The sequence below is a fragment of the Centroberyx affinis genome, unplaced genomic scaffold (assembly GCF_046629955.1).
Source record: "Centroberyx affinis isolate AG114_WGS23_722 - 3 ecotype Tasmania unplaced genomic scaffold, CSIRO-AGI_Caff_v1 ptg002924l_1, whole genome shotgun sequence".
Lineage (NCBI taxonomy): Eukaryota > Metazoa > Chordata > Actinopteri > Beryciformes > Berycidae > Centroberyx > Centroberyx affinis.
The window spans coordinates 1-17,326 of NW_027281046.1; the positions used below are offsets into that span (position 1 = coordinate 1).

The 17,326-nt window shown below is 43.3% G+C and overlaps 2 protein-coding genes across 2 annotated transcripts; both read right to left on the bottom strand.

The window, feature by feature from the left end:
* Nucleotides 1–547: 547 nt before the first annotated feature.
* On the bottom strand, nucleotides 548–7,278 carry LOC139658537 (DDB1- and CUL4-associated factor 15-like; the record flags this gene model as incomplete). The annotated part of the gene is made up of 12 exons (XM_071536664.1): nucleotides 7,148–7,278; nucleotides 6,298–6,395; nucleotides 5,912–6,050; nucleotides 5,553–5,659; nucleotides 5,261–5,406; nucleotides 4,959–5,120; nucleotides 3,913–4,521; nucleotides 3,666–3,757; nucleotides 2,367–2,489; nucleotides 1,512–1,594; nucleotides 777–881; nucleotides 548–663 (listed from the first exon to the last, which is right to left on the bottom strand). Coding segments are annotated over exons 1-12 (1,876 nt in total), but the record flags the coding sequence as incomplete, so codon positions are not given.
* Nucleotides 7,279–7,547: 269 nt separating this feature from the next.
* khsrp (KH-type splicing regulatory protein) lies at nucleotides 7,548–16,820 on the bottom strand. The gene is made up of 18 exons (XM_071536666.1): nucleotides 16,676–16,820; nucleotides 15,608–15,710; nucleotides 15,471–15,524; nucleotides 15,350–15,386; nucleotides 15,180–15,241; nucleotides 14,988–15,059; nucleotides 14,821–14,878; nucleotides 13,964–14,132; nucleotides 13,581–13,679; nucleotides 13,325–13,465; nucleotides 12,972–13,074; nucleotides 12,053–12,177; nucleotides 10,762–11,061; nucleotides 10,400–10,503; nucleotides 10,181–10,269; nucleotides 9,782–9,985; nucleotides 9,401–9,588; nucleotides 7,548–8,506 (listed from the first exon to the last, which is right to left on the bottom strand). The coding sequence occupies exons 1-18, from the start codon at nucleotides 16,763–16,765 to the stop codon at nucleotides 8,498–8,500; spliced, it is 2,007 nt and encodes a 668-aa protein (XP_071392767.1). The 5' UTR covers nucleotides 16,766–16,820; the 3' UTR covers nucleotides 7,548–8,497.
* Between the last annotated feature and the right edge of the window lie 506 nt (nucleotides 16,821–17,326).

Genomic DNA, 17,326 nt, shown 5'->3' on the forward strand with positions numbered 1-17,326 from the left:
ATAATGAATATCTGGCTGAAATAATCATGCAAATCAATGAACTACTTGATCAAAAATTTGATTTATTATTGTTAATGTAGCAGTACGCTATCAGAACAAACTGGTCAAAATGGAATAAAAACAAAAATTGCCAAAGCCACAAGAGTGAATGCAAAAAAAGCTCTGTGTCATGTATTGACTAACAAACAGGAGCAATGCTGTACAGCGATCCGAGCAGTAGAGTTATGTTTGCCTAATGAATTTCAAGGCTTTCACAGCAGTGCCTGTATCCATGGCAACGAGATAATATTGGTAATATATTTTGTGATGTTGTAAGAATTTTAATAATATTTTAAGCTATGAACATTACACAAATTTAGACTGATTTTTGGTAAATCTGACATGTATTTTAGAGACCCGGTCTTTATTGGAGGTTTTGTGTTAGATATCAGAACTCTTGTGTGTGTGTGTGTGTGTGTGTGTGTGTGTGTGTGTGTGTGTGTGTGTGTGTGTGTGTGTGTGTGTGTGTGTGTGTGTGTGTGTGTGTGTGTATACAAGTAAAACTCACCTTTGTGCAGAGCTTCGTTGGTCATGCGATTGATGTAGCGGGAGCTGCTCTCAGGAACCAGCCACTTCATCACCGTGTTCACACAGGACTTCCTGTAAGAACTCCACACACTCCCACTGACAGAGAGATGGAGAGAGACGGCTTCAGCAGATGGAACTGAACAGAGAGCGTAACAGAGCTAGAGAGAGAGAGGGGGGAGGGAGGGGAGAGGGAGGCAGGGGGTCCTCACCTAGTCTGACCCTTGACCTCTGTAAGGTCACCGACGCCAACAGTGCAGCACACTCCTGTGTTGAGGTCCCAGCTGACCTGCAGGTTGGAATGGTAGGTGTTTGGCCTGGGAACAAAAAGGATGGAAAAAAATATATCCGGAGGACTTTATTGTCAATTTGAAACAGTTATGTTTGATAGACTTCTTCAGGCCAGGAGCTATTTTTTGGAAAAAGGTGGATGTGCCTTCTGTAGACACATGGGTAAAAGAAAGGCCATCTTGTCTTGCATTAGAGAGACTGACATCAATGGAATGGACTTTACAAGAATATGGAATCCTTTATTAGAGTTTCTTGAAGGTGAGAATGTACAGTCAACTTTTACTTTGCTGCACTATTTTACTTTAACTTTTATATATTTATTTACTCTTATTTATCCATTTATTTTGTATGTTTATTTTTTACCTGCTTAATATGTAATATGTGAGAACTATAGCTCCGTTTTATAATTTTGTGTCCATATGTATATGATATATGTGAAAAGTCAATAAAAAACATTGTAAAAAAAAAAATAAAAAGTGAGAAAAAAAAGGTTACTGAGGGCAGAATAATGTCATATATGGTTATTAATGAAGCAGCAGATACAAAGACCAAAGGCATTCACAGCTATTGACAGATGATAAGCAAACAGGAATGGCAGATAGAGTGCTGAAGGTGAATAACGGACAGTGGTGAACAGCAGTGTGGAGGACGGGTACCTGCAGTGCTCCTCGTCCGAGTTGGAGAAGGCCAGTAGCAGCAGGCCGATGTTGATCATCACAGTGTTGGTCTCCGGACACACCTGATACACACCAAGTACACATATTACTGCGGGGTTTCCACCGTGGCCCTGATGTAAAACTCCATGACTTTCCCATGACTCTCCCTAACTAAGTCAGAGTGCTTTCATGACCTAAAAATGTTCTTTGCCTCCTGGTGTGTTAATGTTGTTTTTCAGCTCAGTTCTTAAGGGACAACCAGTCTGGTTTCCACTACAGTTGGGCTTACTGTGGAGAAGTGACTGTGCAATGTATAAAAACAGCTGAACCATCTAATGCAATGAATGTGTGAAAAAAGTTGAAAATACATTCTAGTAGATTCCTGTAAAGTGACTGGTTTGTAACATTCCTTGATATTTCCTTACTTCCCCTGAGAATTTATCAAATTCCCAGACGTTCCCTGTCTGGAATTTACCATGATATTCCAGAAGTTTCATGACCAGAGGGAAACCTGTTGCTCTGAAAGTCAATAATTGTTTGTGTGTTATGAAGGGACGAATAATTTCAACTGTGTCCACAGAATTGATTATATTTGATAGCTGACTGAATAAATTACTGCAGGTCTGATTACACTTTAATTTTTTTTCTTCTTTCTTTCTCATTTTCTGAATCTGAAATATTAAGAAATTAATCAAATCAGAGCAAGGTGTGAGGGGGAGAAATAATTATGGACAAATCTGAGCAGATTGACAGTTAATAAATAACACAAATGATTACTGCACTATGAGAGAGAGAAAGACAGATTGTGTGAGAATGAATGTCTGTGTGTGTGTGTGTGTGTGTGCCTGTGTTGACCTCTAATATCACAACATCATAGTCGCTGAAGGAGCAGAACTGAGGGGCCCAGGCAGCGTCGCTCCTGATCACCTCATTGATAAGATACTCAAAGTCCAGAGTCAACTGCTCCACACACACACTCTGCAAGAGACAAAACACATCGCCCTAACTCACACCTGTTCTCCAGCACCACCAGTACCAGGAGAAAACACACAAACTCTCATCTTTTACTGAGTTTAAAAATATATTCAAACAGCAATGCTTCTTCCTGTTTCTTTCTTCCCATGCAAGGTGTAGGAGCCAAACCTATATTAGATTACTTGTATGTTTTTTCCTTCCTTATCTTTACTGTAATTATAGTCTTAATTTCTCTCATTAACTGTAGATGATAATTATTTACCTGTTTGGTTAGTGTAGTACACCCTAGTTCCTTGTACTGAAACTTTAATCACAATTTATTGTAGTTACTGTCTCTTTAAGAATCTCCTTTGACAGTTTTCTATTGCACATGTGTCTGTTTACTTTTGGAATATAATGGTTATTTGTGTAGGTTATAAAAACAAGTAGATAGGAGCCAAACAGTTGTCACTTGTCTATCTTAACATTTGTTTTACCTAGTTATTCAACTTTACTCCTCTATTAGATATTAAATACCACCTTGTGGATTCACCTATAGTAAATAAATAGTTTTTGTACTTAAAGGATAAGGCTGGTGTTTTTGAATGCATTGCTTACCGTCAACAAATCCTATGAAAATAACAAAATCAGCAATGATTTTGTTTTGCCAACAAGTCTCGCCCATGTAGCCGGTGCCCAATGAAGCCATGTCCCAGCAGCCATAGAACTCCATTGTTTTAAAAAAACGATTAAAAACACATCAAAGAGCCATGCCGTTGCTCTGGGCAACATATTTCATCGAAATAGTCCCTGGCATAATGAAGAATTTGTTCCCATTTGAATTTGATTTGGAATTAACTACAACAGCCTGACTTTTCATGGTAACAATTAGCAATTTTTAAAATTGAAACTATGTCTTTGTGAGCTTTTATTTCAAGGTTTTTAGCTTACAATTGGAGCCAGTGACTTCCGGGTTGACGGCTAAAAACGGTACGTGGGAAGTCAGAAAGTAACGGGAGTAGAGCAAACGCATTGTTGATTTTGTTATTTTCATAGGATTTGTTGACGGTAAGCAATGCATTAAAAAACACCGGCCTTATCCTTTAATCTTTTACACCGGAGTGTGGATGAATAACAGTTGCTGGATCGAGGATACACTGTAACTAACGTTAAAGAGCAAGTACTGGCACGAACACAAACCTGCCCGTTGTGCGGCCCGGTGACCAGCTGCAGGTTCCGTCCCTTCAGATCAGTGACTGTGAAAGGCAGCTGAACCTTATCGTCTTCATAACCTAGAGAGAGAGAAGTAGAGGAAGAGAGACACACATCGACCAGCAGCTTCAGACTTGACCTGATAGGAGTTTTTAAAAATAAATTATCTTCTGTCTCTTTCTCCGTTTCTCCCTCACTCACTCACTCACTCTCTCTCTCTCTCTCTCTCTCTCACCTCCTGCGTTCTGCTCTGTTGCCCCCGGCTGCTGGAGGCGGTAGTGCAGGCGTGTGTAGTTGACATACCCAGGCTCACTGGGGCCTGCCTCCTGCGACGAGGATGAGGATGGGGTCGGAGGGGACGAAGACGAGGAGGAGGCTGGAGACATCACCTGTTCCGAGCACTGCGGCAAACTGTGGTTCCCACCTGACGTCGAGGGTTGTGGTAAACTAGTCCGTCTGTCCTCATCCTCCCTCCTCCGTCTACAATCGTCCTCCTCTCTCCGAGTCTCTACGCTTATCCCTTTGTCCGCCGGAATGTGCACCACCTCCTTTTCGGCACTGTCCGCTCTTCTCCTCTCTCCCTCCCCCTCGTTTTCTCTTCCTCCTCCCTGGGCCCGCCTGAAGAGGTCAGCGGCAAACTCCCTGGCTCGCACGGCTGCCTGTGACTGGCTGGGAGACAGGGGAAAAGGACTGGGCCTGCTGGACGGCAGTCTGGTTTCGGGCGATCCCTGAGGTAGCACGGAAGAAGAGGATGACGAGGTGGAGGAGAAAGACGCGGAGGCTTGACCTGACAGGGGAGCTGCTCCCTTTGTGTAGAGGATCTGAGATGACTGACCCTGCTCGCCTGTGAGAGACACAGAGAGAGAGAGAGAGATACACTGTAAGGCAGCAGCCACACTGATCGATCAGAAAACGGACAGAATTATTGACGGATAGATTGAGCTGACAACATGTCAACATGGTGGGCAAGGCAGAAGTACAGGAAGGCTTTGCTCTAAACAGCGCTACTTCACAGAAAAAAAGGAAGACTATACAGTATAAATTAAATAAGAAACTGACCTGGAACACCTACAACCATCCCAAAGTTATACCAGGCTTCCTCCATTTTATTTTTCTTGCGGTCGTACCGTTGTCTCTGTGTTCGCCACTATTTTTTCCAAAACATAGAACGCCTCTAATTGGCTAAATGGATGGTGACAAATTTGCCCATCCAGAAAAAAAGAAACAGAAATATGCTGATACTACTGTGTGTGTGTGTGTGTGTGTGTGTGTGTGTGTTACCTGGGCAGAGGGAGATGCCACAGGCCACCAGAGAGTAGCTGGTATTTAACAGGATGACCTGGTCCTTCTTCAGCTGGAAAGCTGGCTGGAAGGTGGGGAAGGGATACACCACCTGGTACCTGCTGTTGAGCACATAGCCATGCTCCAGACACTCACCACTTCCTGGAGAGAGAGCAGGGGAAAGACAAGAGAGAGAGGGCACAGGTTTGTGATGTGTCTGTTTGTGTGATCCTCTGCATATGGTAGACGTTGTTTGGTCAACACGGTAGTGTGTGTTTGTGTTGTGTTGTGTGTGTGTTTACCTGTGCGTATAGTAGTGGCTGAAGGAATTGGACAGCAGCGAGAGCAAGGTTTAGGAGGAGGCATGGAAGCAATGGTGATGTAGATGTCTCTGTTGTTCTCATCACTCATCATAAGGTTCATCAGGACTGAGCTTGAACTGCGCGTACTGGCAGGCAGAGACACACACACACACGTTAACACACATGTAGCTTCAAACCTTGCTCATGAGTTATCATTTCATACACATAACAATACAATTCTAGCAAAATCAGCTTCATTTGACTACTGATGGATGAGTTGATTATGTCTTACTTGAAGCCAAAGATGACAATTTTGGAGTGGTCATTTGGCCACTCACACACAGTAAGGTACAGGTCACTGTAGATTTCCTCTCCTGCAAAAAGTCGCACATGGTGGACCTGGAGAGAAAAAGAAAAAGAGAGGCAAGAAGAGATTAGATAAAGGACAAGATATCATTACATTCAGCTGACCTCTAACATAACAGTTGCACAAACATGAATTCTCTATGATTATAATCCATGCATCCTCCTGCATGGTAATACATCTAATTGGAGTCTTCCATTTACTTATATGTATATATATATACAGTATATCTTGAATGAATACACTCTGGCCCTGGTGCCATTTCAGGTAGTGTGTACATTTCTTACCTGTTTGAGTCTGCTGTGCAGGTTGAACTCCCACCAATAGAGATGGTAGGTATAGAAAGAGAAATCATCATCTTCTCCACAATCACTGGTGTAGGACAGAACATAGCGTCCACATTTGGTGAAGCCAAGAAAGATGTGCCTGGAACCAAAGAGGTAACAGAGTATGCATTACTGTAATCCATGGCTCAGCTTCAGTCACATTCGACATGATAAACACTCAGTGGGAAAAGAATGACTACTAGCAGGCTCACATCATGATAGGATATCAAAGTCCTGTGTTAAACACAATACTGATTCACACGGCAAAGACTCAGACAAAGACATGTTTTGTATCGAGTGGCCTGAATGCTTAGCGTCCACTTACACACTCACACACACACACTGACCCTGCTCTAAGGAACTCCTCGCTGACAATGTTCTTCAAGGGGACACACACACGAGGTGGGAGCTTCCTGAACAGGCGTTGAGAAAAGTGACCTGACAGCTGTGGGGCAGAAAAGAGTGATGAGAGTGGTAAGCTGGAGAGAAGTGTGTGGATACATGTAGGATCAAACTGAGTCAACATGAAGCATAGAAATGAGTTAAACACTAAGGTCTTGGTAATATATTGACATAGGTTCAATACTGATCCTGGTTTTGGATACAATACAAGCTAAACAACACAGGAAGTTCCCATTAACTGTCCAGCAGAATAAGACATCGAATATGTTTGGGCCTATTGAAGTCACTTGTTTATTAAGTAAAATGGTGCAGTGCCTTTAAGTCTGAAGGCTACATTTGGATTGTTAAACTGCCAAGCGCTGCAAGTTAATCCAGCGACATGGCTAAAGCCAGCGTCGAGTGAGCAAATTAACAGAAAGTTGTTTAACATTAGCTTTAATAGCTAGCAAAGCTAACAAGCTAACATTATGCAGTTACACTCAGATGTCTCTGAGCCTGGTTAGCTAGTACTAGCTCACTGAGCCAAGAGCGACCGACACCAAGAAACAGCGCTGGAAACCACGAAACAGTGCAGGTTTTCACAATTAGTAACATTAATTAGCCACCTGCCAAGCACGATCAATAATCTTACGAAGAATCGTGGATGTTACGACTGTATCTTGAGTTATCTAGCTAGCTAGTTAGCAAGCTAGCCTCTGCACAGACAGAGGCACTGAGGACTTCTTACAGTATTTCTGAACCAGTCTTTCGCTTGGCTTGTGTATTATGCCACGCATTTTGTGGGTTCATGCGTACCTTCCCACGCGTGAGAAGCTTGACGACATGGTCTTTATGTTTTCTTTGAGATTTCTGTTTGTTATCGTCCTTTTCTGATTTCGAGCTGGGCGCCATCTCCCACTGGACTGTTTTCTAACGTTGGACACAAGGCCTTCCCGATTGGCTCACAGTCTGTAGAGGAGTTCTCCCATTGGCTGGTGGGCACATCAATCAACAAAACAAAGGCAGGGCACAGCAGAGGTGACATCCTATAGTTACCACAAAGGCAATTATTTTATTTTATCACCAACACCTTCACCATAGGAAACAGTATATATTTTACCAGGCTGATAATGACTTGAGGTTATGGGTCTAACATGGAGAACAAGCAGTTAAAAATACAATGTTGGCAAGGACCACACAAGAAACCACTGTATTTGAATGTTTTTATTGTTTAGTATTTAAAAACAAGCAGTAAAAAATAACATTAAAAAAATCAGCATACAATAACATGACCTATTGGAACAAAATAAACCAAGGTCTTCCAACAATAAAGTTGTGAATAGAAATAGAGGGCCATGAGTTTCACACACTCGCTCACACACGACCAACATACTGTAGGATAGTTAGTGCCTTAAGATAGCCAACTTGCACACATTTTTCTGTTCAGTAGCATACACTGTATACAGACGGATACACATGGCCCCCCTTTTTGAAACTAAGAAATGGAAAACAAAAATTAAACATTTTAGCAGGGAGAAAAACACCTGCAACTTAAACACTGGGAATGTTTCAAAAGAATCAAAGTTTTAAAAACGCTATAAGAGCAAAAAAAAAAAGACCAAAAACACATTTGCTATATTTTTTTTTTACAAACATAATCAATTTTTGTACTAATCAAAATACTGCTAGACAACAGTTTTCGCCCTCAGGAAATTGGGGAAAAGAAAAAAACAAAAGGCTACATAAATGTGAGTCCATGTACAGATGCCGTTGTGCTAGCTTGCAAGCAAAAATGCTTTCCCTTTCACAATAAAAAACCCTTTCATTTCATCAGATGTGGTGACAAGGTGTGAGTGAAGTGAAGGAACAAACTGAATGGTAACCCAAGTAGTTATTTGGCGCTTTGCTCAATTCATCAGCAAAACAGGTTTCCTTTTTCCCTTTCTTCAATTTTGATTTTATATTAAAACTGGACAAGGAGAAGGTCGGGAATGGAAGATGCCTGGGTGGATGAGCAAATCAAGGTCTTTCGTGATTAAAGCCAAAGGAGAATCTCTTGACAGAAAAACAAAAACAAAACAAAACATGAAAGAAAGAGCCTTAAGTCCAGAGAACCATAACAGCCCTCCAAGAGATCATCCAAGCAGAAGACCGAGCCACTCAAATTCACTGGGCCTGAAATGAGACATCACAAACATGCTGGATTTTAAAATCGGTCTTTGCTTTGTGTTTGAAGATGTGCAAATTCTCCTACTATGCTGCGAGTACATGAATACATGTGTGGTTATGTGCAGGGTCCAAAATTAATACCTGCCAAGTGCCAACTGCTGGTAAAATTTACCTTTGGCGGATATATCAGTAACGGTCACACAAACGTTTTTTGAAACGATAACATTTGAATGTTTTTGGTCTTTGCTTGCTATATATACACTTTGTCCCTGCTGACCCTTGTACACGCTCTGACCATGAGCCAATCAAATCAAAGCAAAACAATGACTCTTTTTTGTTGCCTGTTACTCTGTCTCTGCACAAAGTGGTAGCAGCTAAACATCTGTTTTTCCGCTGCCTGGATGGTTATCTAGCCTAACATTAGTTGAAAACTTAAATGGTATTCCCACATGGGGACACAGGAATGCAACCAGGGTGAGGTCACCAAAAGAAAAAAATGCATGAAGATGCAAAAAAATATCCATTGCATAAGTGGGTGAGCATGTTTTTAATTAAAACTCTAAATCTGCTTGTCTCTATATTAACTGTTTCACACGGGACCTATACTCAAAATAGCACTGAAAACAAGTAGGGTGACATATTTCTATGAAAATATATATTATGCATACCACATAACTGGGATGTCCTGGGTTCAAATCCAGACCAGGACCATAGTCACATGTCATCGCCCCTCTCTCCTCAGTCTTACCTGTCTTTCTTCACTATAAACTATCGAATAGTCAGAAATGCCAAAAAAAAAGAAAGAAAAAAAAAAAGCCTAAAATAACTTGGCTTCCCAGCACTTGGCAGGTGAGTTAATTCTGGACACTGGTTGTGTGTGTGTGTACATGAATGTGCTACCTGTTGTCCCTGCTGTGGCGTGGCTGCCTGTCCAGGGGCCTGCCCTGCCTGTCCATAGTAGGCGGCCTGTTGTCTGTAGTACTCAGCCCAGGCTGCACTATAGTCCTGCTGGCCTCCAGCTGCAGCCGCTCCTCCTGCTGTTGCTGCTGTTCCTGGGGCTGCTGCTGCTGCCCCTGCACCAGGCTGGGCTGCAAGCACATACACACAGGCAATTTGAGTAAGAGATGCACTTCAAATCAGAAACATCCCAAGTAACCAGGAAATAACATGGTAGCGAGAAACTTTTATTTTACCCATCCAAACCACATATTTACAAGGTCATAGGTAAACCAAATTTAAAGTACACTCCAACAAAATTATGTGTCAACAGATCCCACTTACTCATGCCCATCTTCTTGTAGTACTCTTCCCAAGCCTTAGTGTAGTCCGGCTGGCCCCCAGGGGTCTGCGCTGCTTGGCTCTGGTCCCCTGGTGCTGCAGGTGCAGCTGCTGGAGCCTGGCCTGACACAGCGCCCCCTGGCTGCTGGCCGTAGTATTGTGCATAGTAGGCTGCCCATGCTGCGTTGGGGTCTGCTGCTGCCTTACCTAGGAGGGGGGAAAAGACAAGTTAGGGAGGAAGGAGGGATCCACAGAAAAGATACGGACATGAGGATAAGACTGGGAACAGGCTAAAGGAGAGAAACAAGTACAGGAAAAAAGGGGGAAAAAAGTGTTCGACCCCTTATCCCTTTTTTCCTGTTTCCAAGAGATAACGAGAGAGATAACAAGCAATAGACTCACTGGGGTCATGTGGAGCTGGGGCTTGCCACTGCTGGTAGGCACCTCCCCAACCCTGAGGATTGTACTGGTGACCACCAGGGGGGGCTCCGCTGTAGAGAGGGAAAGGACATAGTCATGAGGCACATGAAAGACATAAGGTGCTTAATTATATCAAGCAGTCTTATTAGAGGGAAGCTTCAAAAACCTGGCATCAAAATGTTTTCTGTGTGTTGTACTTACTGTGGAGGGCCACCAGGAGGCCCTGCGTTGTAAGGGTTGGGATTATAGGGACCCATTGGACCGCCTGGGCCTCCTGGACCAGGGCCCACTGGACACAAGGGACCCTGACAAAGACAAAAGGGAAGAGACTATTCAATCTAGTATGGTACTGCGTTACATAAAAATCAAAAGAGGTGAGAAATGTATGTATATCCTACAATGATCTCTTCATTTTTGTTCCATTCTGAATCAAAAGTCTATTTGATTATTGTACAAGTAATAAAGGATGACAAGACACAAGTATGAAAATTTGTTTCTATTATTAATTATTTTGGCCCTATGAGCTAAACTGTGTTTCTGCTCTGTGAGACATTTGTGTGTACCTCTATCTTGTCTTCTATCAGCTGCTTTGCATGGTCGATCTGTTGTGGGGACCCCCGGATGGTGAACAGTTTGAAGTTTGGGTCACCGTTTGGCGGCGGCTGACGTGATATCTCCACAAACGCACCCGTCTGTTGGTTGATGGACTTGACATTCTCCCCACCTCTGCCAATTACAAGCCCGCATTTGTGAGCTGGGATGGAGAAGGTCATCTCTCCTCCCGGAGGACCCCAGTTCCCCTGGCCTCTACCCCTGCCTCGCTCACCAGGCGGCATTCCTGTACCGGGAGGACCTGGGGGGCCCTGGAGAGGAAACACACCATGCATCAGGTTTAAATATTCTTCAGTAGAAAGCCCTGTGCAAACTCCACAATATTTTTATTAGCACAAGAATATAGTACAAAAGTACAATTATAAAAGAACAGGTATTTTCTATTTTCCACAGATAATTCCCACCCCACAGTCCTCTTGACACAGTTACAGAAATGAAAATTATAATACAGACACATAAACAAACACTAGAAAAGAAGAGTTAATAGTTGCTGACATTCAGGCCGTCACTCTGGACTATCGAAGATCCGAAGCTCAGGAGATAAAGCCGGAAGACAGCATGTGCACTACTGCCCACGCAGAGCCTTCGTATACACATAGACACAGGGATCTGATACAGGGGCCGTGTGGCAGACAGGCAGCAAGACCCGCGCTCAATGCAGGCAGACACAAGACGCACCACTACTTGACACCTTACCAGGGGGGAGCTGATCAACATAATTGATCAGTGGTCTCCAATGAGAGTAAAATGAGAGGAAATTGAATTTTCTCCAGTTTTAGGAGAGACAGTATTGAGCAGCCAAGATTTGAATGAAGGTGGCAGGGTGGACTTCCATAGTAGGAGAATCTTCCTACGGGCAATCAAGGAGATGAACGCGATAACATTGGTTTGGATATTTGTTGTAGTGACTTCATCTGGATGTCTACCGAAGATAGCTACATGAGGGGATGGAGGGACTTTAATTCCTAAAATTTCTGAGACCGCATCAAAAAATGATTGCCAGAATCGAGTCAATTTGGGGAACGACCAGAACATGCGAGTCAAATCACAGGGGGCTTGTGAGCATCTATTACATCGATCATCTAGTCTATCTGGGTAAAATCTGGAAAGTTTAGCCTTGCTATAATGGAGTCTATGAAGTACCTTGAACTGTGCAGCTGGAGGAGGCCCTGTGCAAACTCAATGCAGGCAATTCAACAACATCACTAGTCTCAAACACCTGCCTCTCCACTCTGTACCTACCCCCTGTCCACCCTCCTCTCGGGCGCGGATGCTCTGTAGCAGGTCATTGATGATGGAGGCAGCATGTTCACATCTGTCTGGAGGACCCATAATGTGGGCAATCTTATCAGGACCTGCACCATCATCTGTAAGGGATGACAAAAGAACGGGTTGGGGGGGGAATACAGAGATTCAGAGCCAAAGAAAATGTCAAGAGGAGGGAATGGAAGAGGAGGAGAAGAAGAATTCCCATCCCTACAGGTCTAAATGTTGACAGTTCTGTAACATTCAGCTGGGGAGTTTTGACTAGCTTCACTGAAGTTTGAGTGACATGGAACTATAGCGCTACCAACCTGTTAATATCCTAGCTGCTGCATTTTGAACCGAGTGTATGCAGGTTTTCATTCCTACACTGAATAGTTCCCGCCTCTCTGAAGGTGTGCTAATCAGTGAAATCACCTGGTGTCGTCTTTGGTTAGAATGAAATCAGGCAGACTGTTGGCCTCCATGGCACATGGTTGCCTATGCCTGTTCTGGCAGGTACCATTAAATATTCAGATTGCAATTATGCAGTTAGTGGCAAACATGTGCCATAAAAACCACTGAAATCCTATGAGCAGCAGTAGAGTTAAAAACAAGAGTGGGCAGGTGCATGTTGGTTAGGGGTAGGCTGAGGTAAAAGTGCATTGAAAACAGCTTTGTGATGTCCTTAGTGTAAGACCAGAGGACAGCACTAAGTCAAGCTGTGTGTGTCAAGCTTAATATGTGTAGGCACATGCATCTTTGATATGTGTCTGGACAACAAACATGTATATTAACGTGTAATTGTTCCCTACATTAATACAACTTAGAGCAAGATGAGGACAAGAGTCTAATTCAATCTATGAAATGTAATGAAATATGATGCATTTTAAGTTTCCGAAATATTGGGAGCGCTCACCTGGTTTAAACTGTATCTTCACTCCAGCATCGTTCTGGATCTTCTTGATCATTTCCCCGTTCCGGCCGATCACAACTCCCACAGAGTGGCGAGGCACAGGCACCTATAGAATTAGAATAGACATTTCCAATAACTATGTGGCTGCTGAGTCACCCCGCTAGTTAAACTGCCGCTCAAGATTCATTATACATTCACCAGCCAGGAGGCTACACTCTGAGTCATGTTCAGGAAGATGTAATGAAAGCTGATCTCATCTGTAGCCAAGTGAGGGGCATGACCTTTTCTATGGCAGTTACCTCTAACTGTGCTTTTCATATTTAAATTCTACAAACACGCACATGAAAAATACTTACATCCATGCCGCCGCCGCCGCCGCCGCCACCACCTCCTCCTCCTCCTCCTCCTCCTCCCATCCTAGATCCATATTCACTCCTTTCCCCGAAACCTGCATGATCCCTCTCTCGTAGAATCTCATTGACCATCTCCTTTGCTTGCTACAAAGTGACATGAAGGGAAGACACTGTAAGTGGGAGGAGAAACAGTGGCAAAAAAAAAAAAAAAAAAAAAATCCTGCTCAGCAATGACTATTTCCTCTGTGCACAAGAGTACCTGCACTTTGTAGGGATCTCCAATGATGCGTAGGGGTTTATCTATGTTGGGTGGCTGGGAGCCATCTTGAATCAGAATCATCTTCACTCCAGCTCGCTCCTGGGAAGTTGCAGAAGGAAGAGGTAAATTAGACTGATTACAGACACATGACAGATTAACAGCATCTCTCCTCAAGTATGTGACCTAGTCCACTCGTTGCACTTAAAAGAAAATCTGCAGGGTTTTCCCATTATGTTATATTGTAAATCAACCTAGAAGTCATTCCAGCACTTCTCCTAACCATTGTTTCTCCTAATAGCCGTGCCGCAGCAACACCTTGCACCACACTAACAATGAAGTGATCATCAATCCAGTGTTACAGTACAAGACCATGTGAGTCTCACCTGCAGCTGTTTGATGGTCTCTCCTCCTTTGCCAATAATGAGGCCGGCCTTGCCTGCAGGGATCATCATCTCCTGCATGGAACCTGCCTGCCCATTGGTCGACTCATGGAAGGAGGGTGGAGTGCCACGACCCCTTGACACTATCTCATCTAGAAACCTCTTGGCTTTCCTGGGGCAAATTGAAATGAAAGAAAGGTGAGAAAATGACTGAGGAACACAAGACCAGCAATCAGTATAAAGTGACCCATCAACCAAGTCACTCGCAGTCTGTATGCCCTGACTGTGGGCGGTTCAAAAGGCTTGTGCTGCTACAAAGTTTTGAACAGGCAAACCATGTATTCTTTGCTGCTCTGGTATTGCCTGTCATATCGTTGTAGTTTTGAAATTGTGAACTGACAAGCGCTAATTTAGGTATTCTCCATGCTTCTTTTTCTGAGACATTTATTCCGTAGTTTTTCAAATAAAAAACTGTAGATAATTTGGAAGCTTTGAATGGCTGCAATCAACTTCTCGCCCATTTTGCACTTACTAGGAATGAAAAATCACATTGGTAGGGAAACAAGGGAGCACGCAAATCAGATTGGTTGTTGACAGCCAACAAGCTTGTTGTCGACAAGCTTGTTGTCGACAAGCTTGTTGACTGTCCACACATTGGTCGAGTTTCCCAGGTCGCTCAGCTCCATAGGAAATGACTGGACTTCCAGTGACTTGTTAATGGTGTTGCATGCAGTCTGAACACAAGGTTAGAAGACTAGCAATAGAGAAAAGGGGACTTAAAGAGTTAGAGTTGACCAGAGTAGTTGCATTGGAAATTGAGAAATACACTGTGTTAACTGTTAGCATGAACACCAACTTACTGTATGGAATCCACTGTTCCTGTCAGAGAAACGCTTCTTTCTGGAAGACCCCCGCTGTCTGAGAATAAATACATACAAACATAATGTAAGTGTCAATGCAAGAACATCTACAAAATCTATTATACTTGTTGTTGATTTAACCAATCAGGGGTTAGCACATAACTCACCAGGTGCAATCTGGACTTTGCAGCCAGAATCCTGTTGTAATTTGTTAATCTGCTCACCTCCTCGGCCAATGACTGAAGAGGACACAGTGAAAAGCTTAGGTTAGGTTAGGTTAGGTTTTACCTTTAACATGTGCAAAACACCATTACATACACCATGCATATGGTCTGGGAAATGTGTGTGCATGTACTCACTGAGACCGACCATGCCATCAGGCACCCTGTACTCTTCCGTCATTGCGGAGGGCCTGACAACACTGCAGAGGGGTAAGACACAAAGATGTACTGAGTTCCTTATCTCAGAGTCAAAACCATGAGCACCAGAAGTGTTTATGTAAAAGAAACACTAAAAAACAATCATATACCTTTGTTGGGACAGGGCAGCCAGCTGAGCTCCAATGGCTGTAAGGAAAGAAAAATTGGTTAGTGATGGAAAATGAGCCGAGAGTGTGTGCTAGGAGCAGCATGTGTGTATATTTAACCTACACATTGCAGAATCTCTGTCACTCTGTGGTGCTAACTTCTTAGCATCTGGTTGATCTGAAAACAAGAAAAGACTAGGTAAATCTTGCAATGTGAGCGAAATAATGTGTGCAAAATGCCCATTTGTATTGACTTCCAACCTGCATCTTCCAGTGATCGTTTCTGTGGTGGGAATGGATAGCTCTCTGCTCCTCCGTTGTTGCTCATTGGGGGGACAGCATCTCCACCAATCTTTGCTGCAATCTGGAAAGACAGGAACACTGAATAAAGCCAGTTGTTTGAAATACCCGCACAAATTACAATAAAAAGGACAACATCTCAACTTCACAAGCATCAGTAAGTTACCTTTTAACCCAATTCAACTGTAATTTTACATAAAGAGATCACAGCCAACGCCACACGATTTACAGATTATAATACAGAAAACCTGATTACCTCTGACAGTTTAACAGCTAAAGAACAAATTGGCGCCTTGTAAATAAGCTAAATTATCCCGTTTGTGTTTGTTACGGGTTTCATCAACTAAAGTAGCTAGAATGTAGCGGGACAATCATTTGATACCGTCAGATGATACCAACACCTTGGTACAAAATCCAGTAACAGCGCTCTGCCATTGACCATAAGAGATTAAGTCAAGAGGCACTGAGATCAAATCTCCAAGTCACCACATGACTTATTAGTAACCTTTGACAGTTAATATATCTGGTCAGTCAGTCGACCTTCCTCGTCATGATGCCATGGTATCGCCATTGATCATGCAAGTTTGCTAAACGGTTACATACATTTAGGGTCGGCGGGTAGAAACTTCACAAGCATAACGTTACCTATCTCAACTTGGACGACCTAGCGAGTTAACGTTGGTGCGAACTACCAAGCTAATCCAGCGATCTTGGTGGCGACAAGTAGTTTTATGTACATGTAAGATTGATCCAATTTACCGACCGCAACCCACAGTCTATACCACGCTGTCCTGTCCATTGATTCGGCAATATCGCAAGCTAGCTAACCTAATGAATGGCCTGGCTACTGGCATTGCCCAAGTAGCTAGCTAGCTAGCTAGCTAACTAGGTCCTGTTGCTGGTTAGCTAAGGCTAACGTGAAGCGCGGCCAAGCTTGCTGGCAAGCTAGCTGGTGTGTATAGTAACGTTATTCCCACCCGCTAACTAGCTGCCTCGAGTTTGGCCCACCACCCTCTCTGTAACTGTTACCTGTCTGGCTCGTTGTACAGCGTCTGCAAAAGCGTCTTTTTTTATTCCAGCACCGGCCCCGTTAGTCGGCAAAGCGCCGTATTCAGACATGCTGCTCACACGGGGTAGACACACAGGGGGCAGGCTAGCTAGGTCTGGCCGGGTCGGGTTGCGCAGAAGCGGGAAGACGAGAAAGGAAAGGATGGGGACACCAGTGTGCTGAGGAGGTGAGATCTACCACGCCGGCAACCTGCCCTCCTTAAAATAACCAATCAGTGCATCTGAGGGACCTTTGATAATAATACAAACTGACACGCCCATCTGTATGTAGCCTTCTTTAAACGAGTTCTTGATTGACAGTTTACGTCCAGCCATTCACAGTTTAGGCGCTATTTTACAGAGGAATCATGTTTTGAGGATCCTTGAGGGGAAGAACCAAAGCTCCACTCAACAAAAACATTACACACTTCAAGGTTCAATCTTTGTCCCAGATGGGGCAATTGGTTTTGCAGCATGGCACTGTGAAGACAGAAAATATATATCAACATATCAACATAACCTACTAAAAATGGTTACCAATGACACAGTGGAGACAACCAAGTTTATCAACAACAATAATAAAACACGATAACTATATGTATATGGTAAGTATATAAATATATGGTAACACTT

Bases quoted from the DNA above. Each gene is read 5' to 3' on its own strand.
- khsrp (XM_071536666.1), bottom strand. From the start codon at position 16,765: ATGTCTGAATACGGCGCTTTGCCGACTAACGGGGCCGGTGCTGGAATA. The intron at 15,060-15,179 runs GTGAGTACATGC...TGTCCTCTTCAG, and splicing joins TGATGGCATGGTCGGTCTCA to TCATTGGCCGAGGAGGTGAG. The intron at 14,879-14,987 runs GTGAGTTATGTG...ATTTATTCTCAG, and splicing joins CAAAGTCCAGATTGCACCTG to ACAGCGGGGGTCTTCCAGAA.